This window comes from Alternaria dauci, chromosome 6, assembly GCF_042100115.1.
Source record: "Alternaria dauci strain A2016 chromosome 6, whole genome shotgun sequence".
NCBI classification, from domain to species: Eukaryota; Fungi; Ascomycota; class Dothideomycetes; order Pleosporales; family Pleosporaceae; genus Alternaria; species Alternaria dauci.
In genome coordinates this window covers 1350777-1375822 of record NC_091277.1, presented here as the reverse complement: position 1 = coordinate 1375822, position 25046 = coordinate 1350777, and the positions used below count along the sequence as shown (strand labels likewise).

The window sequence follows — 25046 nt, the reverse complement described above, 5'->3', positions numbered from 1 at the left end:
TGAGGCGCGCATACTATCATATCTCTAGTTCCTTCAGCCGACCTTCCACGTAGACTACGGACAGGCATACTGAACTACACATGTCGTGTCATGGAGAGCACTAGGATCCAACTATCAAGCAACCATACCGCTCTTGTCCTTCACAGATTTGTCGCCCCATGGCTCAACCACAAGCTTGAAACTCTGATGGGGTAGTCTCAGATATACCTTGTCTTTACAGTCTGTTTCAAGTTGTGCCACTGACTCCTCTTTGATCCAAACCCACTGCTTTCCGTACTTGGTGACCTCTGTCTGATTTCCTTTGTCGTCCTCAACCTTCTCCTTCTCCTGTAGCTGATGCTTTTCTGTGATCATGTTCCAACTTGACATCTTTCCGAAAGCCAGATTGTGGACATGACCAATCGGTCCTGAGATTATGCCATGCGCTGCACGTAGCTGCGATATGTGTTTCGGGTATTTTTCATCGCGTCTCGAGAAGAACAAAAGCTGCTTGAAGGCTTCGTCCTCGAATCGCAAATTCCACACCTTCATGTTCTCCAAGTGAGATAGCGGGACGTGGAGCTCCACAGTACGTCGGTCTGCGACTGGACAGGCATCGGTGATTAGAGTCGCGTAATGTCTGGCCACCCACAGCTGATTCGTGAAATACAGACCACCTCGTCTCGCGAAATCGGTTGGTCCGGTCGACTCGAGACGTGCCAAATTGACTGATCCATCTTCGGAAATGACCCCTTTGCATCTTCGGAACTCGACGCTCTTGTATAGCGCCAAATGACCACCGGGCATTTGAGGGACAGTATATTCATCTCCTGCCCCCCCTCTCAAATGCACTCCCAACGGACGAGTCAACTCTTCTAGTATGCGGGCGTTCATGTCCACGAGGGCAAGATAGTTCGTCTCGATGATGTCTTCAAGCCAACAAGACAAGGATTGAATGCCACGTATAGTTGCATGCTCTTCTCTCATGATGGCGTGTTGTACTTCCTTCTTGATCCCAGCCTCTTCCATGAATTTCATCCAGTCATCCCCGGAATCTTGTGCCTCTTCACAGATTGCGACGACATGGTCGATCACCCATTTCTCTAAAGAGAGGTGTGCTCCAGTCTCATTCTCTTTGTTCCGCCTGCTCTCAAAGAGCTCCAAGGCTTTGCCTTGAGTAAGTCCAAGAAATTCGTTTGTCTGTGGAGAGTCGAAAGATACTGGTGTCGAGATGAATGGCGTGGCGACTGATGTCGAAGATTGACTGGAACTGCTTCTGGACGAGATTGAAGAGGGTGGGCTTAGCAAGCCTAGAGAAATCTTTCTTGTGCCGTTCTCTTCAGGCTGGATAAGGGATGTGTCTCGATTCTTGACGCGCCTGATGGTGTCTGCGGGAAGGATGGTAGGCGATGTCATCGTGGTGGCTGTGTTAAACAGATGGATAGCAGAGTAGAGTTGATGGAAGAGTAGAGTTGATGGAGGAAGAAGATAAACAGAAGAAGGTATCTCTTAGTTTTATATGTGGAAACGACCACTATGGTGCGGTGAAGGCAAGCGCCTACCGTGGGTGAGGGGCGAGCTCGCCAATAGAGGTGAAGTGAGGTGATTCTTGGAAACGTAATCAAGATGGTGTGTTCACCCGCTCTCCACGAAAGTGTAACGTCGCTTTTCGGTCTCTGGGAGGCCTACTGTATCGTGAAAATTATTGGGTTGATCTTTAGGGAACGCTTGATTGTGTATGGCTTTGGTTTTGGTTCGCTGGGTCTGATTCGTCTGAGTCACCGCTGTACCGTGGTTCTCGGCGTGGTACCGTGGTTGTTGTGATATCGAAAAAAATTATATGAAGCTGCCTGGTGTTGCTGGTCTTCACCCACTCTCAAGTCCGCGGGTGACGTAATTACGTCTCATGTCCTATCTTTTAATGGGGAAATAGTCGTGTATGGATCATCCAGTATTCGGTGCTTAGTTTAACAACAAGAGACAAGAGAGGATGATGACACATATATGTTTTCATATATGGTCCGTTGGCTATGGTGGCGATGGTGTTTCGGGAGATGTGAGTCGCTCATCGTCTATGGGTCATAGCCGTACCATGGATGGCGATGCTTAGCTTCTTAGCAGGAATTATCCGCAGATGTCCATCAACAAGCATACCTACAATCCGTACAGTCGAGGGGACTTGCACAGACTAGCAAACACACCAGCAAAGCTGGATCGCATCAGACAGAGTTGAGAACATCCAGACCCTGACCTACCCGTTCCTCCAGACAGAAACCCATAGCAGCGTACAGAGTGACGGGTTGCATACTATATTGCACAAATGTCTCGGGGTCCTGGATGGAAATGACGTGATTAGATTAGATTGAATTAAATAAGTGCCAGAGTAAGCAAATGCACCTATGTGACAAGACGATCCGTGTCTATTCGACTCTCGAGAGTGCTGTTTCCTTTCTCGGTCGCAATGCGTCCGGACCAGTGCCTTGCAAGGTTGCTTTAGGACATGCATGGTTCGTCCGGGTACCCAACAACCTTGTTGTTGATGCCGACTTGTCACTCAAACACAACTACAGGTGTAGTCGGCAGACTCGGCGGCAGACCGTGTGAGGACCCTTCTCGACAGATATGTCTTCTTCCGAATCGAACAAAGCCCTCCTTGATCATCGTTCTGGATTGTGCGTCGTCGCCAAAGCAAGCCCAGGTTCCTCAATAGTGCAAGTAAGCCAAAGGGCTCGTTATAATCTTGTACCAGCCCACGTCAATATCTTTCCCTTCCTTCTCTTTGATCTTTTCCACAAACCTCTTCTTGGTAGCTTCGAGGGATTCCTTGATAGGAATTGTTTGTAACCAAGTGCTAGCAACCACTCGCTGGCTCAGCAATGCCATCTGGGAATGCAATCGCACCCTCTGGAGATTTGGAAACGTTCTGCGGAACGGTTTGCGGAAGCCGTCCTTGTAAAGATTGTAATACCCAAAGGGCACATCGACAGAGGTGACGAGAACTTTCTGGCCCGGTGCGCGATTCAAGATCCATCGATCAAAAGTATCAAGGCTGTCGAAACCAAAGTTGTTGAGGGTATACACCATCGCCGACGTTTCGACGTACATTTGTCTGCATACTTTGGGAACAGAAAATCGTGGACTTGCGAAGAAGCGAGAAGGTGTTGGGCCGCTCTCGAGTGCGCGGGTGACGTGTGTAAGTCTAATGTCCCATCTTCTAACGGGGGAATAGTCGTGTATGTCAACTTGGTGGTATCCGACTGCGTACTCCCAGATCTTGTTTCGTATCTCTCCGGGGAGTCGGAGCAAGGGAGACTGGAGAGAGTTGCGTTTTGCGCTGCCACAATGTTAGTACTTGGACAATGTGGATGCTTTACACTAAACTTACATCTGCATCAGATCTGACTGATCGGTAATGGCTGTCTTCAACAAGCCATTTCTGGTTTTGAGTTTAGACTGCAATAGTTTGCGAGGTTTGAGAGTCCTTTTCTTTTTGACGATCTTGGTATGTCTTGTTGAGATGTTGTGGCTGTTCAGCAACGGGGAACGAGTGGACAGCTCAGGTGAGCCCATCTCAAAGATGCTCTGTGTTGAAGGCTTTTACGTCAAGAAACTGCAGCTGAAGGACAGCAAAGCCAAGAGAGTTGAATGGCTGCAGCCGTAATCTCAAAGTCGCCCACATCTTGGGCCACAATTCCTGATGAGCGGCGTGCGAGGAGCGATGAAGACGAGATTTATATTTCGTATCTATTGGAGCTCACGTGTAAGTTCAGACGGGAGGTGAAGGTGAAGAGTACGGTGAAGTGCTGAGGCAGCCACGCGCGCCTTTGTCGTATGGCTTCACCGTAACACGTCACTTGTTGAAGATTGCAAGCTCTATTGTAGAAATTTGCATGTGATGCATCGATTGAACCCCATGATAGCTGTATGTGTTCTGCAGCTTCCGTGTTCGCAGGCTGGATTCTGTGATTATCCCTGTTTCTTGCCACCCGTCTTCTTCCAGCCCGCACTTCTGCTTTTCCGTCCATTGGGACCCTTCTTCTTGCCTCCACTGCCCTTGAACTTGAGCCCACTCTTACCCTGCCTCTCGCTCGCTCTGTGGCCTTCAAACACGAAACCCTCCTTCGTTTGTGCCTTGGCGACCTTGCCCAGCATCGATCTCGCACGTCCCTGTTGTGACTTCTGCTCTTCGGTGAGCTTTTGCTTGTAGCCAGCACCGGGTCTGCCCTTTGTTGGCCCCTCTGTCTTGGATGGTGGTGGTCCTCTCGGCTTATCCTTGTTCTTCCTCTCGGCTTTGCAACGCGTAACACGGAGTTTGCGGGGAAGCATAGGCGGGAACATTTTTTCGTTGAGTTGCAGCGCGGCTTCTACGCCGTTCTCATCGACGAACTGTACGTAGGCAAATCCCTTGCCGACTCTCGTCTTTGCATCGCGGACTACGCGCACGCTCTCAATCTTGCCGCATTTGGCAAAGTGTGTCCAGAGACCTTCCTCAACGTCGGAAGCAGGCCTCTTCTTCTTGGGCTTCTCGCCCTCGGCCACGGGTGTTTGGGATTCGTCGTCTACAAAGGGAAGGTTGCCGACGAAGACGCAGCGGCGGTGGTCGACTTTGTATGGATGGGCCAATGAGTCGACGTGGAGGTGGCGCTTGAGCAGCATGGAGCCGTTTAGCCTCTTGACAGCCTCCCTCGCGGCGACCTTGGTTGTGTACACGACATACGCATTTGTGCTCTTTGTGGTCGCATCCATGATGTCTTTGGTTGCAAAGGCAGCGCGTTTGGGTAGCGAGGTACCGAATGCTGTCGAGCGGAAACGTATCGACTCGATCTTGTGCGGGGGCTTGTTATCGGCGAGGTCGGGAATGAAGGACTCTAGGTGCTTCTTGAGGGCCTTTTCAGCGGGCTTTGAATTGATGCACTCGACAGAGACATTGCTCAGGAAGACGGTGCGCGATGCCTTTTCCACTTCAGAAGCGCTCTGGTCGGTCTTGTCCATGAGCGACTCGTGCTTGGGGATTGTGAAGTCTTCGGCCTTGTCTGCATCGTTGATGTCTTCGGCATCCTCGTCCTCGTCCTCTTCTCCCGAGGATTCGTCTTGGTCGTCTTCGTCTGAAGATTCTTCATCCTCATCGTCTTCGTCCTCTTCCTCTGTCTTGCGCTTCTTCTGTCTTTGCTCCTCCTCCTTTTCTTCCTCTCGTGCCAGTTTTCGCATGTAGGCATCCTCGATTTCCTCCTTGTCACCCCGCTTGCGCTTCTTGGGCTTTTCCACTGCGCCGTGCAGTGCAGCTTCACGCAGCTTTGCTAGCGCTGCCTCGTCCTTGGACTCGGATTCTTCGCTGGCATCTGACATGTCCGCATCTTCGTCCTCATCGTCGTCGTCGTCGTCGTCCGAGGGCAGGCTTTCAGAGGCCGAGCTCAGTTCTGCATCGTTCGCATCGCCTTCGTCTTCATCTTCACTCGAGTCCTCGGACGCCTTCTCCTGGGCGGGCGCCTGGTACCGTGACTTTGGAGGCGCCTGTACAGGCCCCGCCTAGACATGGGTTAGCAATCGGTCGTCAGCACGTGTATGCGACAGACGTACACTGGTCGCAAATAGCGATGCTAGCGCCGGGTCAAACGCTTTCTTGTCGACCTTGATGAATGAAGTGTCTGACTTGTGACTCTTCTTGGGCGTGTCTGTCTTTGCAGAGCGTTTGTCCTTTGATTTGGCCATTGCGACAATCGAGACGGTGCCAACAGCAAGCTCGTCGAAAAGTTTTGGTGGAGCCTCACGGGCGATGGGCGCTAGGCTCAAACGGGGGTAGGGTAGTGCGGTCATTCGCAAGACTCTCAGGGCCTCCTCCCGGCAGTCGACCCGCTTCTGAGCGCAGTTTAGACCATCCCGACCAAGCTGCCCTCCACATTCACACCACACGAGCCCATGAGCGTCGCCCTCCCGCGCCTGCTCCCCGCCGTCTACACACGTCTCACGCCTGCCACCCGCTCGCTCCTGCCGCCGTCGCCCATCCCCACACTCACCCTCGACGCCCGCGGCCTGCACGCCAGCAGCACTGTTTTTGACCGCTCACCGGACCCAGCGCCCGCCGCCTCCCAGAACGCCCATACACGACCGCAGGGCTCTACCGCACTCGTTGCACCTCGTTCCCGGGACATTGGTCACGAGTTGAGGCAGTCTCCGGCGTGGGCGCACTATGGGCGCGCCCGAACAGACGAGACGGAGCACCTCGAGAACCGCTCCCGGCACCACCGACCAAGTCGCGCACACTCAAAGTACGTTAGCACCTCCTCCCTCGCAGCCCCCGTGTGCTCGTTCGCATTTGTACAGGGCACCGTTGCGCCCTTGTTCGCCTCTCCGAAGACGCTCCATCTTTGCACCAACAACCGAGGCGACGACGGGCGTCGCGAACGTGCCTCCCTCACCACGCCTCTTGCCCACGTCGGCCGAACATGCACCACATCTAACAGCCCCTCACAGGCGCAATTCCAACACCCACGATAGAATTACCTGACCCCGCCTCTACAGCCTCCCACCCACACCACCCTGCGCCAGCGCAAAGACCAACGGCTGCTACCGACGATCCTACTGCAATCGCTGCCGCGATGCTGTCTACCATGGCAGCTCCGGCTACAGTGCTTACAGAATCACTGCCGGCCGACCAAGCCCCTAATGGCTTCGATGACATCGCCGACAATGGCTCTAGCAGCTTGAGCGAGCTCGGAGACGCATCAGACGACCAGTCAGAACCCACACCGCGCCCGTCTGCAGTAGCAGACATGGACGAGGACGACTCAGAGGCTGAGACGGAGCGGCTGCACAACACGCCTCGAAAGCTCGCGCGCACGGCTACAGAGACGTCACTACTCTCCGAGCCCATCTACACAAGAACTCCCAGCAAGCTCGCGCACTCCAAAACCATCGAGCACGATGATTCGGCCCCACCCACACCCTCTGCCATCGCAGACGACGCAATCATGGGCGAAGCACCCGCTGCCGAGAACCCTCTGCACTCTCTCTCGCTAATCGCAGCATCCGAAGCGGCGAACCTCGAACATGTCGGCATGAAAAGGAAGCGCACTAGTGCCGAGAGAAGTCCTGTGGATGAGCGTGAAGAGGAGCCATCACGGAAGCGAAGCGTCAACGCAAAGGGCTCAGCGCTCGATGGTCTGGCTGATGCTGCAGCGGACCGACAGGGGCAGATGGACGCAGACGAAGAGCTCGAGAACGCCGAAGAGCACCTATCGGCCCTCGCACGAGAGGAACTAGAACTCGAAGAGCGACAAGCCGACATCGCCGCGCAGACCGTCAACGAAATGGCCACTGTCGCGAAACACACAAAACCAAGGAAAGGTGGCAGAAGGGGGAAAAGGAAGATGGAGGACCCTAGCTATGCCTACGCCGAGACGTTCGCAGCGGCCGAAGCACACGATGCTGAAGCTGAGGGCGAGCACGACGACGAGGATAGCGCGGTGCTCGACGAGGAAGTGACCAAGAAGAAGCAGGCCATTGACGAACTTGCAAAGATCGAAAAGAAGTTCAAGCTCTTCCGAGAGAAGTAAGCGATATGCCTCCAATTCTACTCCTGGTACCAGCTGCTAACTGCCACCAGGCTATGCGACGAGCAGATAGCGGGACTCGAACGGGAGCTAGAAATGCTCAAGCAGCCAAACTGCGTCCACCCCGAGTACGTTGCCATGATCAAGTGCGTCGACGACCGACGCGCCGACAAGATCGCATACGAGACGAGGCTCCTGGAATACAAACAAAAGAACCTGGAGATAATCACAGCAGCAGAGCGGCACCAAATGCACAGTCAATACTTCCAGACTGTGCGACATATCCGCGAAGAGATTCTCGAAGAGTGCAACCAGCGAGTATTTGAACTGCAACGCGGACGACGCCAGCTTGGTTGTGACGAGACTGAATACATGGTTCGGCTACCTGAGAAGCGGTCTGACCAGATCAGGCATCAGACAGCATACAATCTGGAGGTCTCTGTCCTGTCGGGCGTCGCCAAATACGTAGGGTTCCCGGCAGCACCAGACATCAGTGCGGCGCGGCCAACAGAGATTGACGAGGATCTTCGAGCAATGAAGGTAAGTGGCTGAACGCAACTGCTAGAGAACTAGCAGCTGATTCGGCGCGGCAGATTGCAACGCGTGCTCCAGCACCGCCTCCCTCGTTCCGTACCTACAACAGAACGACAACAGCAGACGAGGCAGCCGCAGAAGAGCAATTCTTAGAAAGTACGCCATGGGCCAATCCACGGCATCCCTCACACCAGGAGAGCCGCTACCCTCCAGGACCGTCCCGCGTACCCAGCTACCAAACACCAGCTGGTCAGCGTCGCATGGTTGATCTCTCAGCTCCCAACGGCTCTGCCTCCACCATCGAAGCGAACTCGAACCCGCCGTCCTCGAACGCTCACAATGCAAACGGTCTATTAGGCGAAGCAGAATCACCAGTCCTACACATGAAGCGCGCGCCCATCGATCATCCGGCCTACGCCGATACACCTGGCTCCGACCCTCGCAACAACATGGGTGTCCTGAGCAGAGAAACATATGGTATGATGTCAAGTCCTGCGGCGCAGCACATGGATATACCACAGGAACAAGGTGGCCAACGTTGGGGTGGCAGTATGCGACCCATCAACGCAGAGCCAAACACTGCACCAGGTCTACCAGGTGCCGGCCGATCGGATGCGGCGCGAGCACCATTGACACAGCGCAGTGGTCTCGGTACCATTAGTGTGGGCAGCGGCTTGTTTGGACGGTAATCCATCCGATGCACCCTGGACTATTGTTCTTGATATTTGTTTTACTATCAATCCTGTCTTCATTCCAATACCATTGGGCGGCGTTTGTTGCGTTGGACTTTTGTTTTGCATCCACAGCGGGCTGGCAAGGTGACATGAGCATGATATGACGGGACGTTGTAATTCCTTGGCGTTCCCGTGGGAAGTCATCTCCGCTTTCATGTTTACCTCCCATGGAGACTGTATATTTTTGTTTGGTTCAGGCTCAAGTACATACTTTCAACCCTTTGAGAGCGGGCTGAGGACTTGGGAATTAGGGAATGATGGAGACGATACCTTTTGATATCCGCGACGAGCGAATCAACGATATTCCGATGCATTCTTGTCGTTTTGTTCATCTTCGAATGCTCCGTCTTTTGTGAGAATCACAAAAAAGTGGCGATGGAGAGATGCTTTGGAGACATAACAAGACTGCTTTATAGCATATTGAACAGCCATGGATCCTCTTAACAGCCGTGAAGGAGGTTACACTCTCTGCTTGCGCACCCCCATACGAATACCCAAGGGATTTTTTTTTGAATCAGTGATGAGTTTGTGTCGTTGACTGTCTGACTCCGGTTCCAATCAAAGTCCAACCTAAGTTTTGGAAAACATGAAGAGCAGTAGACGCTTGGTAGGTCGTAAATGAGCATAGCGGCTGTAGGTACGATCAACCTCCGATCGATCGGTCTACGCACTTCAAAGTGTTAAAGGCATCACGCCATGTGTCATCAGAAACTCGCATAACTCGAACAGTGGCGCAAAAGCCAACTCGAGTATGGGATTTCGGCACCCAGATTTCATGACACAACATGAATTCTGTGGCAAATTATTCAGAATCCGTATTGGACGGCAGGAGTACGAGAGTAGACCAATCCCACATCGAAGAAGCTTACACAAGAGCTGAAGACGGCCCCGGGGAGCTGAAGTTAGTGCGTGTGATCGCCATGACCACGCTGCGGTACAGCCCCAAGTGTCGTGCGTCAGACCGGAAAGTTACAGCTGCGACCTGCATGAGGCGGCCTCAAAGGCTTTTGGGTGGCTTTAGCTTTGCGCATCTGCAAACGTAGCCGCGGATGCACATGCGAATCATGCTCGTAGTCTGATCTGTCAAAGCTTGGGGGATCATGGACCTACTTGCAGTCACTCTTGAGGTACGGTCCGTTGCGGAACGATATTATGGATCCAAAGGAAGGCTAAAATCGCTGGATTGAATACGGTCAGGCCGAGTTCAGTAAGCATCGTGATGCAGGTAGAGGAATAGGCTCTCGGCAAATGTTGTTGGTGTATGCTTGGGGTCCTCAGGAGTGCTTGAGCCTTACCGATCATGCAAAAAATTGGATGTGGTGGCCTGAGTTATGAAGCATCTAGACGTAAACGTCACCAGGGCAAATAGAACCAGAACTGGAAACGGGTAGGACAACAAAGAGGTGGACAGTGGTGGTGTCAGCATCGGCCACAGAGTTGATTACAATTCTCTTTTCTTCCTGGTGGTCCTATTCCCGAATACATTTGTATATTGACGTAGAATCCCGAAAAGAGTGGTCTGGGAGGGTAGCAATGACCAAAGCAGATGGTGAAACCATTAGGGGCAACGGACCAGAAAGTACCATAGCTTCCTTGCAACGTGCTCGATATCAAGCTTGCGTGTAGAATCGACTTTGGCTAGTTGGCTGAGAGTAGTGGTCGCTATCGTCATGCCCACGTTGTGATTGTCACCCCCTGGCACATGCCAATGCATGCTGCCGGCGGCTCACCGTTTGGTACACGCTACCCAAAGATCGATCCGTATAGGTCCAAGGGTGGTAAACGAAGGCCATGCAAGTACATTGCCATGTGTTCGCATAGGTAGAGACAGCTGCCAATGCCTGCGTTAGCCGCGTATTGTCACGCGTCAGTCCCGAGGTCTGATCCCATTCAAAGTTTCCAAGGTTCCAAGGTTCCCGGAACTCTGACGAGTAACAAAGGGTGTGTCCCGAAAGTGGCAGTCGAAGCTGACGTGTAGCTATAGCAGAGTAGAGACTTAACCATGACATAGACAATGTCGTATTGCCCCGGGGTTGTAGATTACTATCTCTAAGATGTTACTCCGAATCAGCAGCACTCCAGGATTTCTCGTGGCTGTTGGAGGTTGTCAGGTCGCTAGAGGTGATGGCGATATATTGTCGGAACCTTGGGATGCCATCCGCTGACGCGCTAGTCAAGCTTAGGGGCACCACTGCGCTGGATCATAAAAACACCATTGGATGTGCGGTCAGGATGGTTGCGTCTGCATCGTCCCGACGACTTACGCCATGGCGTCTAAATTAAAAAAGCAAAGAGCTGCACTTGTGATTCGGGGATTACGACGTCGGGCCGACAATAAACTTTCGAAACCGGAAGCACGAACTCCATCCGCGGCGCATCGTAATCCTGGGGGATGCCCCATGCATGTTGTGCTTGAATCGAGAGGAAGACTGCGAGTCAAAACTCACGCCATGGCCATGATGCCCCACTAACATCGACTCGGATACAGACGATTTCGAGCAGGCGAGAAAGGGGAAAGTGGGCACTCATAGTGACGGAACTTTAACCCGTCGCATGGGTCTGTTTCGATTGTGCATCAGGTGTATCTTGTAAGGCTGAAGCATCGGCTAGAACGTGTTTTGCTAATGCTTCCGTGTGAGGTAACATCGATGAATTCAACAACCCAACCTGTGGCGATGTCATTGAAATACACCGGCGGATAGAATTTTTTAGATCAACCACCGACATTGGCCTACAGGATGCTTCGAACGTGGCTTGATAGTGTCTGGGGCATGGCTCCTAGGCCGTTTTGGGGTTTTTTTTTGGTTGCTCAACACGATGAGAGAGCCACTCAGCTTGAGAGCGGCGAGATTGTCATGGTACCGAGAAGCTGCTACAGGTGCTCAACAAGCGGCTGGGTTTTCAGGGTTGCCACGGACCGTGTGCTAGGACACGCGTTCCACACATTCCTAGGTACGGTATGGCGGTATCACGCCATCAAAGGGAAAAAACCCAACGCCTTTCGGCTAGCTGTCTAGCTGTCTAGATAGTGGTCGATTTCTACCCTATGAGGGCGTGGTATGGAATGTCAGTCGAAGAAATGGCTGTTTCTGAGCTGTTTAGCTCCTATACTCGGAGCCACATGGTTTCAACCAAATGCAATGCTTCCAAGGTTATATTCTTGTCTCGCGTATCTTAAAAGCCGCCTCAAGCTCCACAAGTCGATCACCAACGTTGAAAGAGTCAGGGTACATGATCTTCCAAAAGCAAACAAGCCGCAAAGACAGCGGCGGTCGAAGCAAACGGCAAGCAAGTGTGCTGCTACTGTGGCAGTGGCGTACGCCAAGTCGCTTCCCTATGCACAGAATCGCTCGCCTGTGGCGTTCCGGAATGAACCACTCACTCCAGGACCATCTTCGGTCAAGCTTCCAGGACCTCGAATGCCTTCATCTACACAAAATCAACAATGTCATAGCAGGATAATAATCAAAGCATAGTGTCTGAGCTAAGTTGCATATGTTTAGATGTTCTGTGCTGACCACCTGGGCAGTCAGATGGTTGCAGGGAAGGACGTGTCTCCTTTCTGGAGCCTCATCATCGTCCTGCATATTAAGCGAATCGCATTTGGCGTCAGAAATCCCCTGTTCCTGAAAAGTATGCCCTCCGTCGTTGGTAGCGTCTGGCCGGCGAAGCGTTAGCAAAGGCCCACTTCAACTGGTCTGGAGCAACTTCCCCATTCGCCCCGAGTTTCAGCTGGGTCGTTGGCCGGCGTTCAACAACCATGAATCTAGTGCCAGGCTTTCCGTGCACATGCCAGGGATCATCTCTACGGCGAGAATTGCACCTCTGATGCGCAAGATGCATGACTCTTGAATAGCAGCGCCAGCAGAGGCGGTTCAGCCCCACTCCAAACCGCGATCCGCAGTTGCCGTCTGTCATATCCACTGGTTAAATGTACCTGCATTCATTACTTGCCGTTATGGAGTCTCATATAGAAGAGGTCCCAGGAGACTAGACGACCTGGCCTAGCGTTTCTGACAGCTCTTGATATTCTCTGACCTCCCCGGGAGTTTGTAGTAGGGGCGTGTCCCGGATCACCGATTTTTCTTCGTTTCCGCCTCTCACTTCCTGGCCGTTCGATCATACACAAAATCGCGTATGAATACGAAGAAGGATGAAGCTCCTGGAATTGTTGCTCCCATTGCTGGCATGGGTGCAGCTAGCAGTTGCCCAGGAATCGGCTGTAGTGGCTATGGCCAAGCAACTTCCTCAATGCGCAGTATGTCCAATTCGAGCAAAGCTCTCAACACGTACTGATTGCGTCCTCAGCAAGCGTGTCTTACTACGGCAGTTGCCCAATCACCTGTTCAGCACACAGACCTGACCTTGATATGCGCAGATGCTAGATTGCAAGGCGAGGTAGAAGCCTGTGTCATGCAATCGTGCACACTGAAGCAGAGTTTGAGTGAGTGCCTCATTCTCATCGTGATATCGAGTGTTGCTGATTACCTTCCTTAGCGACCAAGAACGTCACTTCGACAAGTTGCCACGCTCCGATCCGTTATTCCGGCGAGTCTATTCGCGCATCAAATTTGATTCTTTCGGTCGTCGCCGTTGTCTGCGCACTCTCCAGGATTATTTACAAGGCCGTGTTCTCCGTCGGAGAGCTCGGCTACGATGATTACAGCGTCTTAGTCACACTGGTAGCTGGTGTACCATCCGTCATTATTATCGATAGAGCCATCGTTCCAAATGGTCTCGGAAGAGATGTATGGACAGTCAGCTTCGAGCAAATCACCAACTTCGTCAGATACCTTTACGCCCTGGAAATTCTATATTTCATACAGATTGCGCTTCTGAAGCTCACACTTCTTTTCTTCTTTCTCCGGATCTTCCCAGCGCCGATGATCAGGCGGTTGCTTTGGGCTACGGTTGCGTTCAACTGTCTCAACGGCGTTGCATTCATATTCGCCGCCATCTTTCAATGTCGACCGATATCCTTTTACTGGACGAATTGGGACAAGGAGAGATCAGAACAATGTATCGATATCAACGGATTAGTGTGGTCAAACGCCATCATCAGCATCGTCCTAGATATTTGGATGCTTGCTTTACCCTTGTACGAGGTTTTCCGCCTACAGCTGACCTGGCGTAAGAAGCTTGGCGTTACTGTCATGTTTTGCGTTGGCACATTGTGAGTCACCTTACAAACTGTCACTCAAGGACAATTGCTAACTCGAAGCTCAGTGTGACCATCATATCAATTCTCCGTCTGCAGTCTCTCGTCCACTTCGCCTCTTCCGCGAATCCAACATGGGACCAATCTGATGTGATCAACTGGTCAAACATCGAAATCAACATCGGAGTCATCTGCGCCTGCTTGCCTGCACTGCGCGTCATCCTCGTTCACTTGTTCCCCAAGATTCTTGGTACAACCAAGGCCACCCCCGACCGGCCTTACTACGCATATGGCAGCCAAAGTCATGGAATGAGGAGAGGAGGCAGTGCACCGGCCAGTGGTCCGGGGAGATCGGTTGTCTCAAACGGCGGACAAGACCTCAACACTATTACATACACCAAAACTTTCGAAATACGGCATGCAGACAATGATGAACAGGCACTCGTTGAGATGGAAATGGATCAATTTGGACTGAAGAAACCAGAAAATCCAAGTAGCAGTACCAGCATTTCGAGTTTGTAGATGCAATGTCTCAACGAAATCCTAATTACGCCATCCACATGCAGGGTCAAAGCTCCGTGCGAACATTGGAAATGATTCCAGAAGGTGAGACAGTAGTAAGTCTATTTGAGCTCGTGCCGGCTACATGAAATCGCGAAGAGTCGCCAAGTTCGCAAGAAGGAAAAGACGCAAGTAAATGTGGATAGACGCATGTTGTATTGCCAATACCATGGTCTCGTTTTGTGCGACGGTCCGTTCCCTATCGTTTTCATATCCCCGGTTATTTGTCGACCTTGGCCTGCAATATGGAAATCGATTTCTCCCAGCCCATCTGCCGGAAGCGACTGCCATTGGACGGAACGCAGGATGCGACGAACATGACAAGCACACGCCGCGCACAACTCTATGCATACAATATAGTTTTTTCATCTAGAGACCGTGGCTTCAGCCGCGGATAGGTCCACTTCCCGCTATCTGGTACCACATGCCGTATGCGCCGAGCCAATGCATCATCCATGCAAGGCATTCCAGCATCTAGAAGTCTGTCCTCCCGGCCTAAAGTCTTATACAGCGGACGATCTTCTTTTCCATAGCCACTATTCAAGGTACTATCCTGCCATGGTAAGTTTTACCTGTACGAAATGCATGTGAGACATCCACTGACTTTGTATCCTCATCTCTGCAGTCTGTACTTGTTCCGCTCTACGTGTACCCAAGTGCGGGCGCATGGGACCCGCTATACGCAGCGTATGTATATCTCCCTTGGGGTCTTGTTGGACACTAACGGGAACCTAGAGCAAAAGCGTATAGAGATGTAGACTTCACCGTCATCGTCAACCCATGCTCAGGCCCCTGTATGGGGTCACTCCCCGACCAAGTCTACCTCGATGAGGTGCCCAGACTGCGAGCCTATCCAAACATTCGAACATTGGGATACGTCGCAACGCATTACGCAGACAAGCCCATCGAAAGCGTCTTGGCAGAAATCGATACGTACGCGCGCTGGCCGAAAGTGTCAAACATCACCAAGATGCGCGTTGATGGCGTCTTCTTGGATGAGACACCAAGCACGTTCGACGAGGACAACTACGCATACCTAAAGACTGCGAGGCAGGCAATCAAAAACAACACAGCGTTCAGCGATCGCTTTGTAGCTCACAATCCCGGTCTGATACCCACCTCTATACTCACATCACCTACGGTACTGCAAGAATCCTACCTCAACCTCACCGATCTTACTGTCGTCTTCGAAGAGACATTTGACAAATGGCTTGACAGAGACGTTATGGTTCCGTTGCAAGCACACAAGATTCAGCGTTCGAGGCTGGCAGTCATACTGCATGCTTTGCCGAATCTGAGTGAAGAAGTGCTGGACTTTGTAGTGCAGCAGGTCCAGAACACGGCAGATTGGATTTTCTTGACGGATAGTGCGGATGATTATTATCATAGCTTTAGCGCAATGTTTGGGGATTTGGTGAAGGCGGTAGACGGAAGTAGTTGAATGGGAAAATGAGCCTCGGACGTTTATAATCTCCACTGTGGTCCGAGGGTTCTAAATGTACAATTGAGTAGCTTGCTAACAAAATCCATGCGAGAAGTCCGCAGCGACTAGATTGCATCGCCGATACCAGTTAGTGTCTATAGGTATCTGCGATGTTTTGCGTTGACCTAACAAGATCTAAAACACAGCAAACATATCCAGAGAGTATCCGAGGACGAGGCCCGAAAGCATAGCATTCCTCTGTCTTTGGTACGGTACGACTGTAAGCGGAGAAGAGTGGACAAAGCGATATGATGTTGGAACCAATGTTTGGGCGACGAGTTGACATTTGCGGATCCGTACGAAGAGGATACGGCTCCGCGAAGAGTGTCATGGTGCCGACCGATGGAGTCTCACACTCGAACCCGATCGGCTCCGTTTCCCTGGGCTGTTTGTTCCGTAGCAGTGTTCTCCCTTCGGCAACAATGCTCCTATACAACGTCGAGGATGAGGGGTTTGCCATAGCTAGATGGCTGGAACCCGAATGTACGAGGAGTAGTGCCCTCGCGTACGGAGTTTTTCGGGGCAGTCGAGCCCGGGTGTATGATCGAGGGAACCGTCTGTTCCGACGAAACAGCGAGCCCTGGAGCTGTGGTGTTCGGTACCGGTTACCAATGATTGTATGTAGTGGCAGGTACTTGTCGGCGTTTAGTGCGTGGAGGCTCGCAATGTCGTGTTGGAGTACAGGAGCAACAGAGACGTGCTGCGATGCAATGCATACCTAGGCACTGCTCTTGGCTCACAATGTGCATGCAGTCGTGATGGTCCAGCATATTACTAGCGACACCAGGCCAGACAACAGCATGTTCTCTCCAGGTATTCGGGACACGCAACCAAGCGCGTCGTTGACCCTGTTAGTGACCCCTCTCACACGCACCATGATTTGGCTGCTGGCGGTTCCGCTCATGTAATAGCGTGTAATGCGGGCGAAGACGGTGATGGCTGGGGCTGTCGCCTGCCTATTGTGATGGTTGTAGAAGTAAAGTCGGGCGAATCGGAGTCGAGGGCTTTCCGCATTGGCAGCTGTATCGCCTATCTTCGGCTTGCTTCACGCCTTGCGCCCTTTCCTCCAATATACCGCCGCAATGCCGCCACCGCGTTTATATGCCCTCGCTCGCCTCTCGAGTATGTGGCCCCGTCCACAGACTGTGGGATTGACCTTACCTTTGTCCAGCAAACACGCTCAGAGCAGGTAATCGACCCTTGCCCCCGTCCCTCAGCCACGCCGCCTCCCACGCCGCACGCCAGCTGCCCGCTTCACGAGCATACTCGGCCATGTCAGAACTCTCCCACTACATTGCCAAGAGCAGCAAGAGCCTCACCAATGGCAACACTCACGACGGCAACTCGTGGGGCAACGAGAGGAACCCCGCCGCCTTTGACTTCCGCTCAGACGTGCACACGACGCCCACCAAGTCGATGCTCAAGGCAATCCAGGAGTGCACTCTGCTCGACGATGTCACCATGGAAGACCCCACGACAATATCGCTCGAGCGGTTCGTGGCTGATCTCAGCGGGAAGGAGGACGCGCTCCTGATGCTGTCTGGTACCATGGGCAACCAGGTTGCGCTACGAGCTCACCTCCACACGCCCCCACACGCCATCCTCTGCGATCGACGTGGTCACATCATCAACTACGAGGCCGGAGGTGTAGCAACCCTGAGCCAGGCCATGGTGCAACCCCTCGATGCCAAGAACGGCACATACCTCACGCTCGAAGACATACAAAAGTACGCCGTCATCTCCGACGACGTCCACGCCTGCCCCACGCGCGTCATCGAGCTCGAAAACACGCTCAATGGCGCCATCATGCCTCTGTCCGAAGTGAAGCGCATATCGGCTTGGGCGCGCCAACACGGCATCATAATGCACTTGGACGGTGCCCGTCTGTGGGAAGCTGTAGCTGCAGGTGCTGGTACCCTCAACGAGTACTGTGCTGAATTCGATAGCATAAGCCTGTGTGTCAGCAAGGGGCTTGGAGCGCCCATCGGTAGCCTCATCGTTGGCACAAAGGAATTCATCAAGCGCAGCCGCTGGATCCGCAAGTCCATCGGCGGAGGGTTGCGACAAGCTGGTGTCGTTGCAGCTCCAATGCGCGTTGCCATTGAAGAGACATTCCTTGGCGGCAAGCTCACAAAGTCTCACGAAAATGCCAGGAGGGTCGCAAGCATGTGGACCGAGCTTGGAGGCAAGCTGCAATACCCCGTAGACACCAACATGGTTTGGTTAGATCTCGACGCGCATCATGTTGACATCAACAAGTTTATCGAGCTAGCGGACAAGTACGGCGTAAGGGTGCGCGGTGGTAGGTTTGTTGTGCATTACCAGATTAGCGAAGAGGCAATTGAAGCGTTGCGAAAGATCTTCACCGAAGTCATGACTGGAAAGGAATCGGCAGGCAAGAAAGCCGAAGCCCCGCATAACATAGAAGACCTCAAATTGAATGGCAAGGGCGTCGAGTAGATATTTCAGCCACAGCATGATATTAGTCGCTCAGATAGAACAGACGAATCAGACGAGTTTGCTCAGCCACGCAGCAGCCACGTCGATCCTCAGTTCCTGCATGTTTTAGCGTCTGCTTTATTCCGAATGGGCCCGTACATCGGCATCCATCAGAGCTCCCAAGACTTTTAAGTCGTTGCTATTACGTTAAAATTCAGTTTTTGGGCCTTGACCTCTCTCCACAGCACATCGACGTCAAGGCAAAGTCGTCATCGAACCCCCAAACACAGCAACGCCAAGATGGACGCTGAAGTATACTACATGAGACTGCTGTCGACAGCGTCTTGGTGCTCGTCACTTGCATTCGATTCCTCGGACTTGACCTGATTATGCACAAGCCCGCACGCGTAGTCACTCCTGCGCAAAACCTTCTTCGGCAGACGTCACTCCTTCCCAAAAGACTAACCGGGCCCTCTTTACATAAAGCTACTACTTTCAGACTGACCCCTTCACAATGCTCTTTCTTTCCTTTACCACGTCAATTTCACACGACTACAGCAAAAATGGTACCGCCAATCGCACAAAACCGAACGCTTTTATCCGACCATCCGGACAAAGTCCGCATGCTTGTTCTTGAGACTGATGAGACACATCCCGACACTCAAAAAGAGACGGGCTCCTTTGGAGTCGTTCTAGGTCAACTTCTCAAGAAAGCTGGAGATGAGCACAAACCCAGTCTCGGTATCGAGACCGTTATGCAATATGTGGTCGAGCCAGAAGGTGGCGCAATACCGAAGCTAGAGGAGATTGGGGACGACATACACGCCATCCTCATAACAGGAAGCTGCTGGGACGCACACGGCGATGATCCTTGGATCCTCAAGCTCATTGAATTCATCAAAAGTGTGTATCTGCATATGTGGTTGACGAGTACTTGGCAATGGCTAATGGCATGACAGACGTGTGGACACATCGTCCAGACATCCGTTTCACAGGAATATGTTTCGGGCACCAAATCCTCTGCCGAACTCTTGGTTCTACTGTAAAACCACAGAAGGATGGCGAGTGGGAATTGTCGCACCAGCCCATCCAGCTCTCCGACATTGGCCGCCATCTTTTCAACCTGCCCGAAACTGAGACCAAGATCCATCTTCATCAAATGCATCTCGATCATGTCGTCAACGCTCCTTCCACCGAGACGACCGATTTGATACCAAAGGACACCAAGATCCACGTTTGGGGTACCAGTGACCACACTGGTGTTCAGGGTGTATATATCCACAAGAGGCTGTTCACCACGCAGGGCCACATGGAGTTCGATGAGGCTCTCGTTAAGAGGCAACTTGAGATGCGGGTCGAGAGTGGGAGCGTGAGCAAGCAGGATGCGGACCAGGCTGCCGAGAGAGCAGATTGGATGCACGACGGTCTTCTTGTCGCAAAAGCAGTGTTGAGGTTCTTCCATGGCGACGATGACATCTACACATAAAGACCATGCCCAACGGAGGCTCCAGAGGGATTCCGCTACGATGTTACGAGAAAGAGTCTATTGTTGGCGTTCAATGAGTTGGGCACTCACGAAGTTTACGAAGAACGTGGGTGGTATGTACAAAACATTATAGGCATATGTCCAGTATCGAGGTCCGACTATTGCGTTTCCCTATTGACTTGTGCCATGCCAACACTGGAGCCTTGAGTAGAACGATTCGCGGCACAGCAGGAGACAAGGCGTATCGCTCTCAAAACAACAACCTGAGTTTCTGTGCAGGGTTTTGCTACGAAAGCCTGTCTGAACATCAGCCCATATCCATTTTGTTAGAGTTGGTTGGACATTGCCGCGGGTGATGACCCTCGGCATTACCACTCCCGATCGCGCGCCGGAAGTAGCTCCTCCGACACCTTATCCCCGGAATACGCACCCCGACACCAACACACCAGCCTCTTTTAAGACCTGTACAAGTGCGTCATCGCTCCACAGAGGCGCACAGTAGGCACAGAGACATAGCAACAACGAAGCTGGCACATCTATTCATACAGGGTCTCAATCAATATTTCCACCCTGCATAACGGTCGGTCAACATCGGCCAGCTGCTCCCTGGCTTGCACACAGCACTTCGCTCATACGCGTTCCCACCCTGGAGTGAACAACGTTGGGGATCCAACGGGGAATGGCATCCTTTCCACTTCCCGGCATTAGCGTCATGTTCGATAGGCGACCAGATGGATTAAGGGTAGGCCGTCCCCCATGATCAGCCGATAGCTCTTTCAGTTTCGCGTCTCCCAGACCCAGACATTGATTCCACGCCACGATACACTGTTCAACATCACTCTGCCCCATATGCTGGGCTTGTAATAGCTTCGCTATGGTCACGACGAGCGACAATAACGTGGACGCTACTAGCGACAAAGAAAGATGTCAGGACATGGACGTCGAGAAAGATGGACCGCAAGCCAACCTGGATCGTCAGCTTTCTGAACCTCCCTACTCTATCTTTAGCAAAGGCATGAAGGCATGGATCATTTTACTTGTTTCGATTTCTGCTCTAATATCACCGTTTGGCGCGTCTATGTTCCTTCCAGCACTCAATCTGCTCTCCAATATGTTGCACATCACACCGACGCAGGTCAACATTTCGATCACGACATATATGGTACGTCTAGACAGCTAATCTCAGTATGAAATCGGCTGGACACTCTACAGCTCAGGCTTCGCCGACGTGGCGTTTACCGACATCGGTTCTGCGACTGACTATCTCAGATCGCCCAAGCTATAGCGCCTGCTTTCCTCGGGACTCTATCGGACAATAGCGGGCGAAGGTTGACTTTCATCATATGCTTCGTGATCTACAGCATCGGTAACATCGGCCTCGCACTTCAAACGAACTACGTTGCACTTCTCATTCTGCGCATGGTACAAGCCGTCGGTGGCACGGCTGCTATCGCGCTGACAATGGCGGTTGTTGCGGATATCTCTACACCGGCCGAGCGAGGAACCTACATGGGTTATGCACAAGCCGGTGTATTGATGGGCCCTGCGTTCGGTCCGACAATAGGTGGGCTGTTGGCACGATTTCTGGGCTGGCGATCCATCTTCTGGTTCCTAGCTATCTTCTCCGGAGTACTGCTCATAATATTCATATTCTTATTCCCTGAGACTTGTCGAAAAGTCGTCGGCAATGGCTCTATACCTCCTCAGGGTGTCAACCGCTCTGTCATTAGCTGCATCCAAGCACGTAAGATCGCCAAGCTGTCGCCCGACGAGGTCACTCCCAAGCCAGAAAAGACAAAGGTCGCTTGGCCAAATCCACTTGCAACGTTCCGCATCTTAGCTGAAAAAGAGTCGGGAATCATTTTACTCTACAATGGCCTCTTCTTTACGGGTCAGATGGTCACCATCTCCGCCATTCCAGAACTGTTCTACGCGGCATATGGCCTTGATGAGTTGCACATCGGTCTTTGCTACATCTCGAGTGGCGTAGCCTCTCTTATCGCCTCGCTCACTTTGGGCCGGGTTGTTGACTGGAACTTCCGACGCTATGCGAAAGCTGTTGGTATGACCATCTCCAAAGGAAAACAGCAAGACCTCACCAACTTTCCCATCGAGCGCGTTCGCCTACAGATCTTGGTTCCATGCCACATTATTGGTATGGTCGGAGTGCTGATATTCGGCTGGACGAGTAAATATCAAACACATATCGCTGGCCCGGAAGTTGCCTTGTTCATCATGGGCTTTGGTGTGACTGGTGCATTTAACATCACCAATGGTTTGCTCCTCGATCTCCATCGTGATCAACCCGCAGCTGCAACAGCAGCGGTCAACTTTGCCAGGTGCATGATGAGTGCCGGCGGTGTGGCGGCAATCATCCCGATGTGCCATGCTATGAACCCAGGGTGGGCTTTTACGTTCATAGCACTGGTAATGGCTGTATTGCTTGGGGTCGTTTTTTGGATCATGAAAGATGGGATGAAGTGGAGACAAGAATTGGCGGAGAAGACGAGGCTGAAGAGAGAAGAAAAGGAGAACAAGGCAAACCAAGACGAGGTTACGATGTGATAATACTAGTCTACTGTACTAATATATACATATATATGGAACTCTCTCGAGACCACATCACTTCGTATGTAACTGAACGTCTATCTGAGGCCCTCGTTCAGCTCTCGTTGAGTCGCTACTGTTCAATCTTACACTAGAACTTGCTTCACCCAGAGTTTTTGGGATGCAGCTCGCCACACTTGGCCTGCGACTGATCTTGTTGAAGGCCTCTCGCTGTCCGTAACACTTGTTGTTTACGCGACCAGTCTCGAGACCACCCGGCTTAGCGGACAGAAGAAGCGCATTCGAGGATCAAAGAGACAGACGAGATGTCGCAGGAGGCGCGCAGAATGTTCTCTCAGCACAACGCTACCTAGACAATCGAATGTTTTGCCAGCCTACCACATACGGTTCTGTGCATAATATCTGATGCTTAAAGTCATCCGTGAATCATTGATCATATGCTGCCTCAGATGAGCGCAGGCGGGGCAGCAAATTTCAACTGGTTCAGATCTGCCATGGCTACAGTCGCATTGAGCAGGATAGATAGAGGAAAGCTGCAATGGCTAAGCCAGGTCAAGCACCTAGCACTCCAGCGTACCTTCGCCTTCCTTTCCCCATCTCCCCACAATACAACACCTAACTATGTCTATGTTTGTACCTGGGGGTAAATACAGTTGCACGCCGAGTAACACGTGAGAAGCTTTGATTGTTGTCAATGTATTGCGCTTGGTCATTGCCACATATCTAGTGCCTAGAGTCTTTGTGCATACACATATAGTAAGGAAGAAATGAATGTTCAAAAATTACGTCTAGTGGTATTGGCCGAACACAGTAACAGCGATGCCGCAGAAATTGCCCTCTCGTGAACTCAAACAGTCCTCAAAACCTTGACCCCAGTCATCTCAGCTATATCGTATATCGCGTCAACTACCCGATCCACGTCCATACTCTTGAGTGGTATCCGATGCGCGCCCTCCCATTCAACCAATGTCACCGTACAGTCCTCGCAATATTCGTGTAATAGTTTTCGATGGAGATGGAGTCCCGGGTCTGCCATGCCGTGGACATGTAGCGTTGGTTTGTGCAGCGTGGCCTCCTCGTCGACCTCTTTACAGAACTGGAACCCTTCCGAGATGTCGCCCGCACTCACGAGTGCTTCGCTCTTCATCAGCTCAGGGTTGAGGTTGCTCAACGGCGCCCGGCCGGCTAGTAATATTCCGAATCTCCACCTTATCCCTGGGATCCCTGTCAGACCAGAAGCAATCTTTGTTCCTTCTTTGCGGGCTTGGGTTTCCCTGGCTTGCTGTTCAAGCAGTAGGCTTGCAGACAGCTTTGCGCCTTGACTAAAGCCCATCAAGCCTACCCACTCGCCTGTGCCGCCTTCCCGATCATCGTCTTCCATCGCTGTTCGCATCGCATACCCAATCTCTTCTATGCAGGTATCCTCATCAATTTCAGGGTGTTCGGGAAGCCATCGTAGCCAGCGCCGAAAAGGTGCGTAGTCACTGTATACGCCGATAATGTCTGAGTGGGGATCGCAGAAGAAGGGGCCGTCAGCCCATACGAGGCGAAAGGAGTGCTGAAGGTGGCGTATGAGGGATCGCGATTGCGCTTTGAAGATGGCGGCATTAACGCCGCCGCCGTGCAGGCAGAGGATTCGAGGGAGAGACCTCGTATCGGGCTTCGTCGGAGGGATCTTTGAAACTGGTTGTGAGTATGTTGAAGGCATGTTGTGGCTTATCTGTCGCGTGTCGCTCTGAAAGTGGCCGCGGCCAATAGATTCCAAGGTTGTGTGCTGTGAGCGATAGCTTCAGAAAGCGATGGAGCGGATTTAAGACGGTAAATGGGTGTACAATAGACGTGGTTGCAAGCAGATCATACTAAGACAGGCTGACACCTCAAATAAAACCGTACCATGTCTACGGCATACCATCGACGTGCCGTGATTAGTCTCGGAGTCCGAAGCGTGGTTGAAGGTGTACTACTGCTGACCCTGCATACAACTCTGGAGCCAGGTATGAGACAACCATGGTGTGCAGCGCTGTCCAAAGCCTGTAAATGCCCAGACTAGAACCTCTCTATAAGCCTTGACGATCTACGATGGAAAAAGATTGTTGCGGTGAAGGTTAAATTCGAGGCAAAGACGGGCGGGGAACCGCGTCGGCACAGGGGCACGCTGATCTGTGTCATCATCGAATGCGCGCTCGATCTTCCATGCCAGCCTAACAACAACACTACTTTAGCATCTTCCTAGTACCCAATTCACGATTCCCATGTTGGGTAGCATATGACCGGCCCTCCATGCACAATAACACGTAGATCATGGCCATTGTTTGTTTTTTGAGCTAAACCATGGAAACAAGAAGTCTCCATCAGGTCAGACGACGACGCAGTTTGGTGTATCCATGGACCAATTCGAAATAGATACCTCTAACACCATGACACAGACGTCATAGACGATATTCTCCATGGAAAGTAGGTTGTAGGTTCAGGATCTTCAAAACCTCGTCGGCGAGGAAAACACGCTTAGGACGCATAGGAAGTTGAAGTGGTTGTTTGAATATATGCTGGCAGC

At 52.0% G+C, this 25046-nt stretch overlaps 8 protein-coding genes across 8 annotated transcripts; 6 read left to right on the top strand and 2 right to left on the bottom strand.

The window, feature by feature from the left end:
• Positions 1 to 114: 114 nt before the first annotated feature.
• On the bottom strand, positions 115 to 1395 carry ACET3X_006797 (uncharacterized protein; the record flags this gene model as incomplete). The annotated part of the gene is made up of 1 exon (XM_069452966.1): positions 115 to 1395. One exon carries the CDS (start codon positions 1393 to 1395, stop codon positions 115 to 117), a length of 1281 nt encoding a protein of 426 aa, XP_069305565.1.
• Positions 1396 to 3945: 2550 nt separating this feature from the next.
• Positions 3946 to 5688, bottom strand: ACET3X_006796 (uncharacterized protein; the record flags this gene model as incomplete). The annotated part of the gene is made up of 2 exons (XM_069452965.1): positions 3946 to 5505; positions 5557 to 5688. The coding sequence occupies 2 exons, from the start codon at positions 5686 to 5688 to the stop codon at positions 3946 to 3948; spliced, it is 1692 nt and encodes a 563-aa protein (XP_069305564.1).
• Positions 5689 to 6166: 478 nt separating this feature from the next.
• On the top strand, positions 6167 to 8752 carry ACET3X_006795 (uncharacterized protein; the record flags this gene model as incomplete). The annotated part of the gene is made up of 4 exons (XM_069452964.1): positions 6167 to 6245; positions 6451 to 7528; positions 7583 to 8069; positions 8123 to 8752. 4 exons carry the CDS (start codon positions 6167 to 6169, stop codon positions 8750 to 8752), a joined length of 2274 nt encoding a protein of 757 aa, XP_069305563.1.
• A 4276-nt stretch (positions 8753 to 13028) lies between these two features.
• ACET3X_006794 (uncharacterized protein) lies at positions 13029 to 14477 on the top strand (the record flags this gene model as incomplete). Its single annotated transcript, XM_069452963.1, has 4 exons — positions 13029 to 13055; positions 13106 to 13241; positions 13295 to 13970; positions 14024 to 14477. 4 exons carry the CDS (start codon positions 13029 to 13031, stop codon positions 14475 to 14477), a joined length of 1293 nt encoding a protein of 430 aa, XP_069305562.1.
• A 597-nt stretch (positions 14478 to 15074) lies between these two features.
• On the top strand, positions 15075 to 15957 carry ACET3X_006793 (uncharacterized protein; the record flags this gene model as incomplete). The annotated part of the gene is made up of 3 exons (XM_069452962.1): positions 15075 to 15077; positions 15142 to 15203; positions 15252 to 15957. The coding sequence occupies 3 exons, from the start codon at positions 15075 to 15077 to the stop codon at positions 15955 to 15957; spliced, it is 771 nt and encodes a 256-aa protein (XP_069305561.1).
• A 1124-nt stretch (positions 15958 to 17081) lies between these two features.
• On the top strand, positions 17082 to 18459 carry ACET3X_006792 (uncharacterized protein; the record flags this gene model as incomplete). The annotated part of the gene is made up of 2 exons (XM_069452961.1): positions 17082 to 17121; positions 17171 to 18459. The coding sequence occupies 2 exons, from the start codon at positions 17082 to 17084 to the stop codon at positions 18457 to 18459; spliced, it is 1329 nt and encodes a 442-aa protein (XP_069305560.1).
• A 542-nt stretch (positions 18460 to 19001) lies between these two features.
• Positions 19002 to 19924, top strand: ACET3X_006791 (uncharacterized protein; the record flags this gene model as incomplete). Its single annotated transcript, XM_069452960.1, has 2 exons — positions 19002 to 19341; positions 19398 to 19924. 2 exons carry the CDS (start codon positions 19002 to 19004, stop codon positions 19922 to 19924), a joined length of 867 nt encoding a protein of 288 aa, XP_069305559.1.
• Positions 19925 to 21035: 1111 nt separating this feature from the next.
• ACET3X_006790 (uncharacterized protein) lies at positions 21036 to 22489 on the top strand (the record flags this gene model as incomplete). The annotated part of the gene is made up of 2 exons (XM_069452959.1): positions 21036 to 21086; positions 21194 to 22489. 2 exons carry the CDS (start codon positions 21036 to 21038, stop codon positions 22487 to 22489), a joined length of 1347 nt encoding a protein of 448 aa, XP_069305558.1.
• Positions 22490 to 25046: the final 2557 nt, after the last annotated feature.